This window comes from Carcharodon carcharias, chromosome 30 (assembly GCF_017639515.1).
Source record: "Carcharodon carcharias isolate sCarCar2 chromosome 30, sCarCar2.pri, whole genome shotgun sequence".
NCBI lineage: Eukaryota > Metazoa > Chordata > Chondrichthyes > Lamniformes > Lamnidae > Carcharodon > Carcharodon carcharias.
In genome coordinates, this window is record NC_054496.1 from 25,530,729 (window position 1) to 25,547,629 (window position 16,901).

The 16,901-nt window shown below is 49.3% G+C and overlaps 1 protein-coding gene across 1 annotated transcript in view; it reads left to right on the forward strand.

The window, feature by feature from the left end:
- Positions 1-16,901, forward strand: part of LOC121271227 (adhesion G protein-coupled receptor L1-like) — a 1,693,562-nt gene that overhangs the window by 1,645,308 nt on the left and 31,353 nt on the right. Inside the window, exons 18-19 of the mRNA XM_041177054.1 lie at positions 428-430; positions 8,131-8,172. Of these exons, the coding sequence (XP_041032988.1) occupies positions 428-430; positions 8,131-8,172 (45 nt within the window). The remainder of the gene's footprint in view (positions 1-427; positions 431-8,130; positions 8,173-16,901) is intronic.

Sequence of the window (16,901 nt, forward strand, 5' to 3'; positions counted from 1 at the left end):
ATTGGCGGCTGCGATTCCGACATCCAATCAGCGACTGCATTTCAAGGGTGTGTCACTTGGCTGCAAATAAACGCTGCGGTCATGAAAGGTGCTATATAAATGCAAGTCTTCGGTCACTCGTGTTCCAGTCGCTCCAGCGGACTGGACTGCAAGGCGGCCGCGTGCGTGTGTGTGTGTGTGGGGTGTGGGTGCAGGGTGGGGCACTCAGCACAGCACAGGTAGCGGGACAACACAGAGAGGGTCGAATAAATCTTCCTGAAGGAGCTTGATGGGAGCACACGAGACCCACGCCAACTGCAAGCCTGCGCCAGTCCACATATGTCAGCCCCCCCCCCCCCCGCCACCCCCGAACCCCCTGACCACCACCACCCCCACCTCCCCCCCCCCCCCCCCCCCCCCCCCCCCCGAGTTCCCCAATTAAAATCAGCAAGTGCTGGAAATACTCAGCAGGTCCCGGCGACAGAGAGACAGAGTTAACGTTTCGAGTCCGCCATCCCCACCCCCTCCCCAACCCCGTCGGAACTGGGGAAAAGCGAAGAGCCGAAACAGGCCTCAGGCAAGTTGAGAGGCGGGAAAAGCAGGGAGAGGAGGATAAAATGAAAGGGAAGGTTAGTGACAGGGTGAAAGGCGGAAGAGATTAAACGGCAAAAGATCAAAAATGTTTTGTTTCTCCACTTGTCCCACCACCCGTGCCCTTTTGCCTTCACCGTCATCCATTTTGTCAAATAATTCTTTCGTTCATCCCCCCTGCCCCTGCCCCTGCTTAAGACATGTCATATCTCTAACTTTGCCCCGTGCGGATATAAGGTCACCGACCTTGAAACATTAACTCTGTTTTCCTCTCTCCACCGATGCTGCCTGACCTCCTGAGTATTTCCAACATTCCCTGCTTCTAACTTCTAGATTCTGCCGCATTTAGACATCAGGACGTCTGTTGACTTTGAGGACGGGGCCCTGGTCACAGCTCGGAGCCGATCCTCAGCCTCCGATACCGGGCACTGCCCGAGGCTGGGACAGAGGCACCCCCCTGCTCCTCGCTCGCTTCTCTAGCTCAGCCTCTGCGCCCAACAGTGACAGCGTCCTGAGCAAACTGGCCGAACCTGAATCACTCCTGGTTTACTCCGCCTGTCAATGCCACTTTGGCTCCAGGACCGAGAGAGATTTGTCACTCTCGGCCAGCATACAGCCTGCCATATGTCACGTTCCGCTCACAAGAACAGCATCATGGCTGTTGTGGGCCCGGGGATCCTCGCCATACAGACCAACAGCAGCTTTATAATAATTTTGGGAAAAACAGAATGCCAAATGATCTGAACCCAGCCTCCCCTCCTCATATACCTAACTCCTGGTGAAGAGATTCCTGCAGGAATTCTTCTCATTCGCCTCCTTTCATGACTGAAGTGCCCATGTTTTCACCAGCCTTCCCCAGAAGCAAACACTGCCTTCGGGTATCTCTGAGGCATTTTCCACTCACCCTCTGTCCTGGTCACTGGAATTACATGCCCTGATTTTAAAATTCCCATTCTTGCATACAAATTTCTCCATGGCCTCTTCCCTCCCTATCTTGCTAATCTCTTCCAGCCCTACAATCCTCTGGGATATTTGTGCGCCCCTAATTCTTGCCTCCATTTTCCATCACTTCACCTTCAGCTCTGGAACTCCCTCCCTAAAGCTGTCCCTCTCTCTGTCTCTCTCGCTATCTGTCTCTGTCTCTTTCTCTCTCTCCCTCTCTCTCTGCCTCTGTCTGTCTCTCTCTCTCCCTCTCTCTCAATCTCTCTGTCTCTCTCTCCCTTTCTCAATCTCTCTCTCTCTGTCTCTCTCTCTCTCTCCCTCTCTCTCTCTCTCTCCCTCTCCCTCAATCTCTCTCTTGCTCTCCCTCTCCCTTTCTCCCTCTCTTCACTCCTTTTAAAAATCCCCCTAAAAACTACATCTTGACCAAGTTGTTGGTCACTTGCCCTCATATTCATTTTGAAATTTAAAACAGTACGAGTTTAGGATGATCGCAAAAAGTGGAAATTACCTTTAGACAGATGGTGATAGGGTTTTTAAAATTCATACTCAGAATATGGGCATCATTGGCAAGGTGAGTACTTAATGCCCGTCTCTAATTGCCCTGAGATGGTGATGGTGAGCTACCCTTCTTAAACTGCCACAGTCCATGTGGTGTAGGAAGACCCACAGATAGGGAGTTACAGCATTTTGCCCCAGTAACAGTGAAGAGACTGTGATATAGTTCCAAATCTGGATGGTGTGTGGTGATGGTGTTCCCATGCATCTGCTGCCATTGTCCTTCTAGGTGGTCAAGGTCAGGGATTTGGAAGGTGCTGTCTAAGGAGGCTTGTTGAGTTCCTGCAGTGCATCTTATTGATGGTACACACTGCTGCCACTGTGCATCGGTGAAGGAGGTAGTGAATGTTTGCAGATGGGGTGCCAATCAAACAGGCTGCTTTGTCCTGTATGGTGTTGAGCTTCTTGTGTGTTGTTAGAGCTGCACTCATCCAGGCAAGTGGAGAATATTCCACCACACTCCTGACTTGTGCCTTGTGGACAGGCTTTGGGGAGTCAGGGGGTGAGTTACTCACCACAGAATTCCTAGCCTCTAACCTGCTCTTGTAGCCACAGTGTTTATATGGCTAGTCCAGTTCAGTTTCTGGTCAATGATAACCCCCAGGATGTTGATAGTGAGGGATTCAGCGATGGTAATGCTATTGAATGTCAAGATTAGACTCTACCACAGAGAGATATTGGAACAGTCACTGAGGTTGAGGACAATTGGTGAGACAAGATTTCGAACTTGCTTTCTTTAGTGTCCCTCATGGCTTCAGGACACTCCTCAGTACAGTCACTGTTACCATGTAAGAATGCGATAAATGATTGGTGATGTTTGTTGAGGGATAAATATTGGCCAGGACATCGGGAGAACGCCTCCACTCTTCTTCATACAATGTCATGGGATCTTTTGCATCTGGCCTGGGAGGGGCCAGGGTTTAGGACCTTAATTGAAAGACTGCACCTCCGATATTACAGCATTCCCTCTGTACTGCATTAAAGGGCTGGGTTTAACGCTGCCCAGCCGACGATGTGGGAGAAGGACACGTTAAATCCAATGGGCAGTCTTCCATTGCCACAATCATACCCAGCAGTGGGGTGGGCATCTGGCAGCCTGCCCGTCTTGCGGGCCAATTGAGGCATTTAAGTGGGCAATTAATTCCCAGAAGGAGAGGCCAGCCTGGCAACTTTTGCTGTATGGGCTGGTGGAAGCGGCGGGGGAGGATGGGAGCTCCTTCCGTAACTGGCCCCCTGGGCGCATGAGCAGGCCAACCCCTGTCCCCTCCAGATCCCCCAACCCACTCCAGCACCCCCACCCCCATTCCCCACACCCCCTCCCCCTCCGTGCTACCCCATCCTACCCAAACTTGCCTCTCTCCAGGAGGACGTGTGTCTTCCTACTATGTCAACAGACATATGCCTACAGAGAAGGAAGCAAACAAGCGTAATTCTCCAGAGCTGGACAACAGGAGAGAGGTGATGGAGGAGAATCAACTAATGATTTACCATATAAAATGCTGCAGTGGTCAGAGAAAGATAAGGAGAGTTGGTGGGAGGGGTTCACTTAGGCGGAGGGCAGTATTGGTGATTTTGGCCTGGGCCTTCACGGGATGTTGTGAGTTGGTTCAATGTTGAGGGCATTTTGAACAGAGGGCTTTAGAAATGACAACATAGAGAAAGGTCAGGCTAGACTAGATGTGGGTAGGCGTTGGAGAGGATAGAGAGGGCTTTGTGAAGAATAGCTAGGTGATGTTTACATTACACAGCACAAAAGGAGGCCATTTGGCCCACCATGCCTGTTCCAACCCTTCCAAGAGCTATCCTGCTCTTTCCCTGTAACCTTGCAAAATCTCTTCTTCAAATTATTTATCCAATTCCGCCATCTTTTCGGGCAGTGTATTTACAAATCACAGAAGCTTACAATGTTTTTTAAAAAAATCCCCTCACCTCCTCTGATTCTTTTGCCAATTATCTCAAATCTGTGTCCTTTGGTTACCGGCCCTTCTGCCACTGGAACCTGCTTCACCTTATTTACTCTATCAAAATTTAACGTAATTGTGAACATCTCTATTTAATCCCCCTTAACCTTCTGTACTCTAATGAGAATAATCCTAGCTTCTAGACTGTCCCCAAGATTTGGCATAACTTCCATGCTCTTCTCTGCTGTTTATATAGGTCAAGGATCCCATAGCTTTTTTTAAACAACATTATTGGCTCATACTATCACCTTTATATATTTGGGGGAGACGGTGATGTTGTCATAATATTATTGGGCTAATCGTCCAGAGTCCCAGACTAAAGCTTTGGGAACATGGTTCAAATCCTACCACGGCAATTTATAAAATCTGCAATTAACAGCTCGTCTCAGTAATAGTGAGGGTAAAACTATCATCAGTTGTTGTAAAAACCCATCTGGTTCACTAATGCCCCTTTAGGGAAGGAAATATGCCATCCTTACCTGGTTTGGCCTACATTTGACTCCAGACCCACAGCAATGTGGTTGACTCTTAACTGCCCTCTGAAATGGCCGAGCAAGCCACTCAGCTCAAGGGCAATTAGGGATGGGCAACAAATGCTGGCCTCGCCAGCGACGCCCACATCCCGTGAAAGAATGAAGAGCCTCTGTCCCTACCACTGCTATAAAGTCGGGAACATTTGGGTTATCATGGTGGTTCGGAAAGGGAGGGGGCGAGGTCAGTGTTTGGTGGAAGGGAGCAGTCGATAACGTCAGCTCATGTAGGGGGAGCTGAGCGTTCTGACGTTGAGTTGAATGATGGCAAGACAGGTAGGTTTCATGGAGCAAGAGGGTGACAGACAGGTTTATAAATACGCTGGTCAGTTGGAAGGGAGAAGCTGAACATGGACGTGTGTTCCCTTCAGTGTCGAACGTGCGCACGCGAGTAGGGCTCAGGAGTACAAGGGCCAGTGACGCTAAGCAGCTGGGCACCATGAGGCAGCCAGGGAGCTGCAGGAAGGGCCAGGGAAGTGGGTGGCACATGGAAACCAACAGCGATAAGTGCCGTAAACTGAAAAAAAACTTAACGAGCAAAACTACATCGTGAGGGGAAGCAGAGTGACACCAACACCCAGCGAGCGCAGCCATGCATGGAGGCAGAACCGACGAAGCAAAGCTGAGCAATATTGTTCAGTCTCCTCCTGGCTGTCCTGTCGCAATGGTTTCGGGCACGACTCAGGTCACGCCTTGAGCGCCGCATTCGCTTTGGGTCAACAGTGCTACAAGGGAAAAGCCCCCGGGGAGCTGGAAAACATTTCCTGGTATCAGAGGGAGTGAGATATAAAGGTCTGGGAATGCCACAGGTGGATGAGAGGGGTTTTACATCAAGGCGCAAGAGAGTTGGTTGACGCTGAGCACCGTTCCAAGTTAAACCATCATTTCAGTGCAAGGGAAGGAGCTACAACTGGTGAAAGGCAAATAAATTCAAGACTGATCAACACTTGGAAGGAGCTCTGAGTTGCCAACACTCCAGGATTGCCCTGGAGCCTCCAGGAATTGAAGATTCAACTCCAGGACACTGATACAAGCCACAACTGGCAGGAAAAAAAAATCACAGGACATTTAAAATTGCCCCTTTTTTGCATTCCCTTTGCACACTTTCATTTTTTGAGTTCCAGAATTATTGAAATACGGGAGTTGGCTACTTGGCTGGCATCAGAAATCGCCCAGATAGGTAACAGAAATCTGGATTTTGCCCCCCATTGACCGCAGGGGAGGTGGATAAGTCAGGTGACCAACGGCGGAAGTGTGGGGGCAGGCGGTTTGGGGGCAGGAGGTCATGTGACTAAACCTCCAGGAATACATCCAACAAGTGTTGGCAACCCCATTGTCAGGTGGCGAAGACCAAGATTTCGATGTTGTGTTGGAGGAAGACAGGTTGTTACAGAAGGATGATATAGATCAAGCAACTAGCCCATCGACCCCAATGCCTGTATTGCCTTAGTGATTTGCTATATTTAGTCTTAGGGTTTGACCTAAGAGGAATTTACGAGGATGTTGCCAGGAATTAAGAATTCCAGCAATGAGGAAAGATTGAATGGGCTGGGGTTGTTTCCTCTGGAACACAGGAGACTGAGGGGAGATTTGAGGCGTATGAAACTATGAGGGGTCTAGAGAGATAGAGAGAGTGGATAAGAAAGGAGCTGTTGCCCTCAGTTGAGGGGTCAATAAATTGGGGGCATAGATTGAAAGCAACCAGTGGGAAGGTTAGGGAGGTGGGGTGGGGGCAGGGGGTTGAGGAGAAATTTTCGCCCAGAGGGCTGGAAGGGGTCAGGATGGGGAATGGCTCTTCCTCTGTTTCTACATCTGTCTCCTGCTGCCACCGCAACAACACCCCCCCCCCCACCCAACCACGCCCCCCAACCCCCCACCCCCCCGCCACCCAGCGACACAAGCAACAGGATCTCGGGGAGTCTGAGTGAGGAGGCGGGGCTGAGAGATACATCCGTACCCCTCTGGCTGTTCCATTCATGAGGTAAAGGGAAACCCTGGGCATTCACCTACTGCCCGGGGTTATAGGAACGTAATGTGGGATGACCAGCGCCAGAGAGGGAAAACAAGACAAAGCAGGTTATGGCTCCAGTTTCCCAATACAATTGTGTTTATGCCAAATTCCGGCTGATTGCAGAGTTTTGTCTCCTCCCATGTTTGATGGACCATAAAACATTGCTGTTCAAATCCATACCTTGTAGTTTATGGGCAAGGATTTCATTCTTATTCTGAATGAAAACACCACTAGTTTTATTGATTAATTTAATCATTTACAAGCTCCTATATCGCTCTATGCTAATTTTGCAACTCACTGTTGTGTTTGGGCCTGCCCTCATCCTGCCCCTGACCCTGCACTTGACCCTGACCCCATCCTGCACCTGACCCTGACCCCATCCTGCACCTGACCCTGCCTCCATCTTGACCCAGACCCTGATCCTGCCCCTACCCCTGATCCTGACCCACCCTGCCCCTGCCCTTGATCCTCTCTGACACAGACCCCTATCCCTGTGCATTGACTGAGAGCTTGCCCCCCGATCCTGACTTTATCATCTACACCTGACCTCTGACCCCTTCTCCTTCTCATTTAACCTGTACTCTGCTCCTTAAATAAGGGAGACCCTAGACAATAGAAGACCAAGGTTCCTCCAGTTCACCTTTAACCTTCCTGGTCATCGCAAGATACAGATGATGGAGATGTATCACCTGCTCCTCCCCAGATTCTCAGATCTGTGCCCCAGAACTCCAATCCCCAGGCCTGATCTTTAACCCTGGACTGGAACCCTTCCCCTAAGCTTCTCCATGGACACTGGGCCTCCCCCAAGTCCCACCACGCCAGCCTCCCAACCTGGGGCCCTCATGCTCCCCCTGGACTCTCACTCCCCTCAGACCACACCTTTCCCCACACACCCCCCCCCCCCCTCCAAAACGGGGTCAGATCCTCCCATGGGCCCACACACATCCCCAGGGTTCACACCCTCTCCCAGGAGCCCACATCCTCTCCCTGCCAGATCCACACACTCCTCCAGGACCCTCAGCCTTCCCTATGACCTCCCCTTCCCCCTGCACTCTCACTCACTCCCCTCAGCCCACACCTTTCACCGTATGTCCAAACCCTCCCTGTGGGGCCACAGTCTCCCCTTGGGGCCACACCCTCCCCGTGTGGTCTCTCCTCCTTGTAGGGCCACATCCTCCCTTTGGGGCCACACTCTCCCCTTGGGGCCACAGCCTACCCCTGGGGACACACACCCAACCACCCCCCTACCCCCAACCCCCACCCCTCCCCTGCGGACCATGCCCTCTCTCTGGGTCTGCATGCTCCCCCTATCTGCAGGCCTTTGTGTTGTGCATTTCTTTCCATACTGTTGAAACCTGGAACTGAGCTGCCACATGGTTTGAGGTTATGTGGAATTTTCTGTTTGAAATCTGGATTAATGAGATGGGAGGATGTTGAGGAACAAACTCCTGTCTAAGCTGCTGCATGCTGCATGTTCAGAGTGAGTTAACCTTTTCGTGCTTCTTTGTCTCTCTCTCTCTTTCTCCCCTTTCCCCTCCTTGTTAATTTTCATGCTTGCTAGTTACCCCATATGTGATGGCTACTATAGTATGGATTTGCCAGGGTAAGAAAACCACCAGTGCTTTCAGTTCCGAGCTTGTCTTCCTCATTCTCCATCTGCTAAGACATCAGTTACAGCACAAACCTGGATCCAGGTCAATGGTCATCATTAATAACCAGACCCCTCCTGACTCTGCTTTCTTCCCATTTACACCCACAGCATCTCCAAAACCAGTTATATAATGGACTTACCTAAACAACCCTATCAACAGCACCCAGAGAAGCATGATCCAGTGACACCGAATAGGTGACCCATTGATGCCCATCACATGACCCAGTGACACCTTGACATGAGACTCAGTGATGCCGAACATGTGACCGAATGACAATCCAGACACGTGACCCAGTGACACCAAACATATGACATCCAGACACATGGCCCAATGGCATCTGGAGACATGACCCAGTGACGCTGAACATGTGACCCAGTGGCATCAAACATGTGACCCAATGACACCTGGACACATGACCCAGTGACATCGGACATGTGACCCAGTGGCATCAAACATGTGACCCAATGACACCTGGACACATGACCCAGTGACATCAGACATGTGACCCAATGACACCTGGACACATGACCCAGTGACATTGAGCGTGTGACCCAGTGGCATCGAACATGTGACCCAGTGACATCGAACATGGCATCCGGACATGTGACCCAGTGACATCTGGACCTAGTGAGCACCCAGCATGCCAGAGCCTAGAACCTGGATCCAGAAATGTGTGTGAATCTGTTTCTGACACATCCTTCGGGGGATTGTTTCAATAAAACAGATTCTCCTGTGAGTAACGCGATGTTGTCTGAGCTTTGTGTTCTGAGGGATTATGTGTAGGTGCCTGGCTGGCTGCCCTTCTGATGAGAAGTTAATGATTACTGGGCACCAGGTCATTAACTAACCACATGCTTCATGATCCTTGCCTTCGACAGCCACGAGTGAGTCATTAATAAGGGCTCCGAACTCTGTCCAGCCACTGGCAGAAACCTATTCCAAGGCTCAGCTTTCCACACCAAAGCCAGGCAGGAGAACCTCCAGGTAGTACAAGGCACCGTAAGCAGGTCTTCAGGTTCCTGGAGGGCCATTCACACAGACTCAGAGGAGCAATGAGCAGCCGCTGGTACAGTTGACATGTTGGGCGGGATAAGAATTCCTAAACAAGGGGTCTCCCTCCATGTGGGTATCATACACCGAATGGTGCACAACACAGTGGGACCAATAAAGTGTCATGAAAGGTGCAGACGGTGCAGAGTGTAAGGAGTCACACAAGGGCCCGACAGAGTGTTAGGAGTATCACAGGTCTAGGCCTCTGCTGCTCTCCTGACCGTTCCCTGTTGTCAGTCTGTTCCCATCCAGACTTGGATAAGCCTTAGATTCAGAAGCCCCAGGAGCCTTCACTTTAGCCCCTGCAGCATAATCAAACGCTCACAGCCGACTCCACCCGCCTCACTGGCTATGAGCGTCAACTGACTGTTTTCATCCTTGGGGGTTCCTGTTACATCTGACCCAGGGCTTCCAGCATCACGTCCTCTCCATCACCAAAACAGCTTACTCCCTCCCCGCCTCCCCCATCTGCCCCACCGATCTTAGCCCATTGGCCGTGAAACCGCTCTCCCTGTGCCTTTGTCACCTCCCGTCTGCCTGTTCTGGCAGTCACCAATCCTTAGGGCTGCCAACACTCCAAGGTTGGCATGGAGCCTGCAGGAACTGGAGATCAGTCTTCGGGACACTGCCTGTGTGCAGCCCTGGAGCCAAAATCATCATGACATGCAAAACGATTGGGGGATGGATTTCCAGCTTGGCATACATGCACGTGCCTGACACCCACGAGTGTGAGATGGCGCGGGATTACATTGGGCAAGCGTCCCGACCTCATCGCGCACTCGTGCGATATTTCAGTCAGCAGACACACGCGGGAGTCGGCAGCGCACCTGGCGACAATTAAGAGGGGTGTTAAGCCCATTAATAAATGAATTAAAGTGAATTTTTCCCTGCCCATCCAACCCTACGGTTGGCAGGCGGGCAAAAAGGCCAAGCGGCCTTTGGATTTTTGAGGAAACCTCATCCACAGGCTGGATGAGGTTTCCGATGTTAACTAAAAATTAAATAAACATTTTTAAAATCTCATTTTTAACCTGTCCCTGCCCACGTGACAAGAGGTCGCACATGGGGACGTGTTTACCTTCATTTTAAAATCTTTATTTTTAATGTTAGAAATCTTCAGCGCCCTGAGGTAACTCTCTGTCCGCAGGGAGCTTTCACTGAGTGCACCCCTCCTCCCTCAGCGCGCACATGCGCACACCCTACCGCTCATGCTCCTCTCACACACACCCCCCCCCCCCCCACCCTGGCAGCACTCAGCGTTTCAGTTCATGATTCACGCTGATTGGCCGTTAGTCGGCCAACTGGCGGGAAATCGCAGTCGGGGCCCAATCGCGGGTGGTTCCCAGGCCCGCCCACCGAGTCCGCCCACCACACCCGCCCAACAAGGTAAAAATCCTGCCCTGGGTTTTTTTTTTAATTTTCTTTGAACATTCCTCTTTTCCAGATGTTAAAAATATTGAAAATGGAAAAAAAACATTGCTGTTTGGTTGACAGTCAAGCATCATCCAATCGGGTACCGAGTCCTTTTTTTGCTTTCCAACTGATGTAGGAAGGCAGTGCATCACAACTTAGCCGATTAATGGCCAAAGTGTTGGGTAAATCATGTGATGAAAGGCTCGAGGGGCCGAATGGCCTCCTCCTGCTCCTAATTTGTATATTTGAAACCTCCAGGAATACAATGAATTACAGTTTGCAACCCTACCAATCCTTCACCTTTCCTAAACTTCAGCTCATCCAAAACTCTGTTGCCTGTATCCTAACCCCCAACCAAATCTTACTCACCCTTACTCACTCCCCTTCACTGGCTCCCAGTCCCCAATACCTTCAACTTAAAATTCCTGCCCTTGTGCTTAAGCCCTTCCTTGGCCTGTTCCCTCCCTACCTCTGTAAACTCCTCCAGCCCTACAACCCTCACATAGCTCGCGATTCCTCAGACGTTGCTTTCTTGCGGACCCTCCTGTCCCTTCACCCGATCGTTGGTGTCCATGCCTTCAGCTGCCTGGGCCCCAAATTCTCTCCCTAAACCTATCCACTCCTCCACCTCCCTCTCCTCCATTGACGCCATCCTTAAAACTCACCTCCTTAACTCAGTTTGTGGCCCTCTCTTTCAGTCACTCTCTCTCTCTCTCTCTGCATGTGGCCATTGTGTTCCTTTAGCCTGCATGTAGCATCTTGGGACATTTAACTGTGCTAATAGAGCAGTCAAGCCGACAGGTAATACCCAGCCTAAATGAAACCGGGTTGAAGATGTGGGGAAATTTTGTGTAGAAATTACAGATGCTCCCTCCTCGGGATTTTGGCATTAACTCCTGGACCCCAGCTGGGCACGGCCTCAGAGTCAATCTGACAGACCCATGAACCCTGGGCATGGGACTTAAGCAGAGCTATTGCCATGAGTGAAGCCAGCCAGCTTAATTTGAGGTTGCCCGTGCGATCCTTGCATTGGGGCCTGTGACCCTGGTGCAATCACCCCGGTATGAAAGCAGCTTCAGTTAAGAGCATCGCAGGAACAAGAGAGCAGGCCATTCAACCCCTTAATCTTGTTCCACCGTTCAATTAGACCACGGCTGACCCGTGTCCTAACTCCATTTGCCTTGGACCTGTATCCAGTACCTAAATAAGCTCTGGGTTGATGTGGTTTTGCCTTTGTGTGAGCTGAGCTTGAGGTAAAAGGCACAAAGTGGTCTGACAAGAGAGATTGGCGGAGAAAAGTGACACATATGAAGCATTTGGAGCCTATGCTGAACTCTAGCATCTGATGGATGTGTTGTACATAAGTCTGAATTGTTATAAACATGCTAGGGTTGGCTTTTTCTTAATGCTTGCTAAGTATCTGGGGCTATCTTGATTCCTTAAGGCTTTTTAGCAGAGAAGTTGATGAATTACACAGAACGCTACGGCACAGGAAACAGATTCTTCAGTCCGACTAGAGTTTGATCCACACGAGGGTTCTCCATCCTCATCCTCTCGCCCCAATCTATTCCTTTCTCCTCCGTGTGTTTCGTCTAGATTCCCTTTAAATGAAACTATGCTAGTTACCGTAACTACTCTCCGTGCTTGCTTAAGTCATGTCAGGAACTCTTCACTCAGACATTGATTGGGTTGGAGCAGTTCCCCGGCAGAGCCGAGGCAGGAATCATGTCTCGCCACGTGCCCCTCTGCCTGTCAGGGCGATGAAGTCTGAAGCCGGAATGTTCCGGCCCCAGCGTGGCAGGTACCCCTGTAGCAGATGCCAGCGAGCCGGCCAAAAGTCCATTGACTTCGGCGTGCCCAAAAGATCCTGCTGGAAAATCCCGCCCTGGGTGTCACCTGCCCCTGTCGAACCACGCTCACTGTTGCATTTTTCAGGGGAAAGGGTGGAACAGTGCCCAGTGTTAGCTGGCAATACCAAACCACCACCCATTTTACCAACCTGCTACCTGGGTTACCAAACCTCTACCCATTTTACCAAACCACTGCTCATTTTACCAACCTGCTGCCTGGGTTACCAAACCACTACCTGATTTGCCAAAAGTCTACCTATTTTACCAACCCAGTGTTTGAGGAGTCTGTTAGCATTTTCCACACTGGGAGGAAGGCTAAGTCAATCAGTTATTCCCACTTGCTCCCAGTTTCCTGAAGCTGGCTGTAAGCATCTCAGGAATGTTTGTCCCCAGCACTGTCATGTGACTGGCAAGATGGGTCACCTGTGCTCTTTGAATCTAATACAGGATAATATAAAAATTTCCAGATTATCCACCATTTCCAGCCACACCTTAGTCCTTGGTTATGGATGCATAATGGCTGATTCCTGGCGTGCTCTGATCAATACTTCTACTGTACAATGGCCAGCAACCAATCCAGGTTCATGGTCTACGTGTTCACTGGCTTTTGGGAAACTGCATTCTAGATAGATTGAGGCTGAGAGTGGGAGATTGTGGGAGGGCGGGGGCGGGCTGTGTGTGTCTGTGTGTGTGTGTGTGTGTGTGTGTGCACTTAGTGTGTAATGTGTGTGTATGTGTAAGTGTTGTGTGTGTGTGTCTGTGTGCATGTGTGGGTATTGAGTGTGTGTATCTGCGTGTGTGTGTGTCTGTGTGTGTTCAATGTGTGACATGTGTATGTGTGCGTGAGTGTGTGTGTATGTACATGTGTGTGTGTGTGCACGAGTGTTGAGTATACATGTGTGTGCATGTGTGAGAGTGTGTGTGCACGTGTGTGTGTGTTTGCTTGTGTGTGTGCCTGTGTACATCTATGGATTAGTGTTTGTTGAGTGTGTGTGTGTTTGTGTGGAGTGTGTGTGTGTGTTCAGGTGAGTGTGTAGAGATCTGTGTATACACACCATTACACGCAGAAATGATGAGATTGCACAACTAAGTGCAATTTGATTGAGCTGGGTAGGTAAAGCCAACCAGCCCTCAGCACGGCCCATCATATTGCAGACAGACAGAAAGACAGAGATACAAAGGTGTGTGGGCAGCCAGGTGGTCAGAGACACAGCAATACTGAGAGAGAAACAGAACTACAACAGTAACAGGCTAGCAGAGACAGAGAAAAACAGAAGCAGGAGAGAGAGAGAGAGACAAGGTCACGTTTAATGTCCATTCCTGGTTGCTCTGAAAACTGACTGGCTAGTGGGTCATCTTTGACGGCACTAAGAGCCGCCCACATAGTGTGGGACCGGAGTCACGTGGAGTCCATCCTGGTTAGACTGAGAGGCTCCCTTCCATGATGGCCATCATATGATCATTTGGGTATTTATAACAACCTGTCAGCTTTTATTTTTTTCTAGTGTCCACCTTTATGTTAGCTCCAGTGGTGTAGTGGTAAAGTCAATGGACTAGTAATCTAGAGGCCCAGGCTAATGCTCTGGAGACATGGGTTAAAATCTCACCATGACAGCTGGAATTGGGAATTATAAAGCTAGTCCCAGTGATGGTGACCATAACGACGATCATCAATTCATCAAATCATCAAAGAAAATCTGTTGTCCTTACCTGGTCTGGCCTACATGTGACTCTAGACCCCCACAGCAATATGGTTGATTGTTAACTGCCCTCTGAAATGGCCTTGCTAGCTACTCAAGGGCAATTAGGGATGGGCAACACCCACATCCTATCAAAAAGAATTTTAAAAAATGACCAGAATATTGCACTTTTTCACAGGCACATCACACCAACAATATCCTTTGGAGAGATACTTCCTGGATAATGGAGCCGAGCACAAATATCCCGCTGCTTGGGCGTGTATCTGTGTGCAGGCATGTTTGTGGGCATGAGTGTGCATGTGAAGGCGTGCAGTCCAGAGAGGTGTATGCAGGAGGTCAGTGCGTGGAGGAACAGACAGGTCCTTGTTTCCCCTGGGTCTGGGAGAGGATTTAGGCCGGGATTTTCCGGCCCCCTTCACGGGCGGGACCCACCGGGAGGGGCACGAGGCAGCACCCCAGCCAGAAGTCCATTGACTTGCTGCAGGACCAGGCAGTCCCAGGCTGCAGGCAGGTGTGGAAACTCTCGCCTTTCGTCAGTTTGTGGTGAAGAAATCTATTGGAAATGAAAATGTGACATTTTTTTCAAAAAGCCTTAAAGAGTTGCACTGGAAAAGAAGTCCCAGGTTTAAGCTGCTCAGATGCTTGGCTATGTTTGTTGAGTGGCACTTTTGCTGATGTGTTGCTGCAATGCAAATTTTAACATTTCACTCCATTGCAATTGCTGCTATTTATAATTGCTGGGTCTTCTGTGCTGAATGTGTCTGTGTAACCCAATGGGGCCTTTGCCACTTCACACTATGGGAAATCACTTAGAACCTTACAGCACAGCAGGAGGCTATTCAGCCCATTGTGTCTGTGCTGGCTCTTTGAAAGAGCTATTCGATTAGCCCCATCAATTATCCCCACAGCCTTGCATTTTGCATCCTTTTCAAGTATTTATCCAATTCCCTTTTGAAAGTTATGACTGAATCTGCTTCCACCGCCCTTTCAGACAATGCATTCCAGATCAGTGTAACTCACAGCTTAAAAACCCTTTCCCCATCACATCCCCTTTGATTCTTCTGCCAATTATCTGTAAATCACTTCCCTTCGGCTACCAGGCTCTCTGCCAATGGAAACATTTTTCTCCCTCTCTATTCTATCAAAACTCCGAGCAATATCTCTTTTAAATCTCCCTTTAACCTTTCCTGCTGTAAGATAAATCCTATGTTAACCCCATTGCCATGGGTGATAGGTATATAAATGATAAAGTGGACAGGCACCAGGGCATTAGTGGCTGAGGTGTTGAACTCAACATTAGGGGTGAGCCATTTTTTTAAACTCACCTCCTCTTCATTTCCATGGACTGAGGAAATTGCGTACAGCAACATGATGGGATCAGGCAAGTTTTAGCTGGATAGTCACCCCCACAATGCAGCGAGCTACTTGCAGGTAAATTCTGTTTATTAATTTCTGGCAAGGCCGGTATTTATCGCTCTTCCCTAGTTACCCTTGGGAAGGTGGTGGTGAGCCACCTTCTTCAACCATGCGATGAAGGTGCTCCAGCAGTACTGGGGAGTTCCAGGATTTTGACCTAATTACACCCAGGTATGGGATGCAATTCAACGCAGGCATGTGACTCATTTACACATGGACAAGTGACTAAGTTACGCCTGAAACACGTGATCCAATAACACCAGGACACGTGACCCAGAGATGCCCAGACCTAGTAAATGCCCAACATTTCTCAACCCAGAAGGAAAACAACAGTAAAAACTGGAACGAGGAATACTGGTCCGAACTGGTCTTGTATACCTTAAATTGGAATACCAGTAAAAACTGGAAATAGAATACTGGTCCGAACTGGTCTTGTATACTTTAAATTGGAACACCAGTAAACACTGGAAATAAGAATACTGGTCTAACATAAGAACATAAGAACTAGGAGCAGGAGTAGGCAATTCAGCCCCTCGAGTCTGCCCCACCATTCAATACAAACATGGCTGATCTCATTTCGGCTTCAACTCCAATTTCCCGCCCTTTAACCTTTCAATCCATTACTAATTAAAAATTTGTCTATCTCCTCAAATTTATTCAGCATTCCTGCATCCACTACACTCTGAGGTAGTGAATTCCACAGGCCCTTTGAGAAAAGTAATTACTCCTCATCTCTGATTTAAATCTACCACCCATTAGCCTAAAACTATGGCCTCTTGTTCTAGAATGCCCACAATGGGAAACATCTGCTCCACATCAACTTTGTCGAACCCCTTTAGCATCTTATATACCTCAATTAGATCTTCTCTCATCCTTCTAGACTCTAGCGAGTATAGGCCTAAACTGCTCAACCTCCCCTCATAAGACAAGACCCGCATCTCTGAAATCAATCCAGTGAACCTCCTCTGAATTCCAATGCAACTCCTGCTTCAAGTAAGGGGACCAAAACTGTGCACAGTACTCCAGGTGCGGTCTCACCAATGCCTTGTACAGTTGCAACAACACTTTCCCATATTTATAATCTATTCCTTTAGCAATAAATGTCAAAATTCCATTTGCCTTCCTTATTACCTGCTGTACCTGCATACTAGCTTTCAGTGATTCATGCACGAGGACACCCAAATACCTCTGCACTGAAGTATTCTGAAGTTTCTCTCCATTTAAATAATAAGTCACCCTTATATTCTTCCG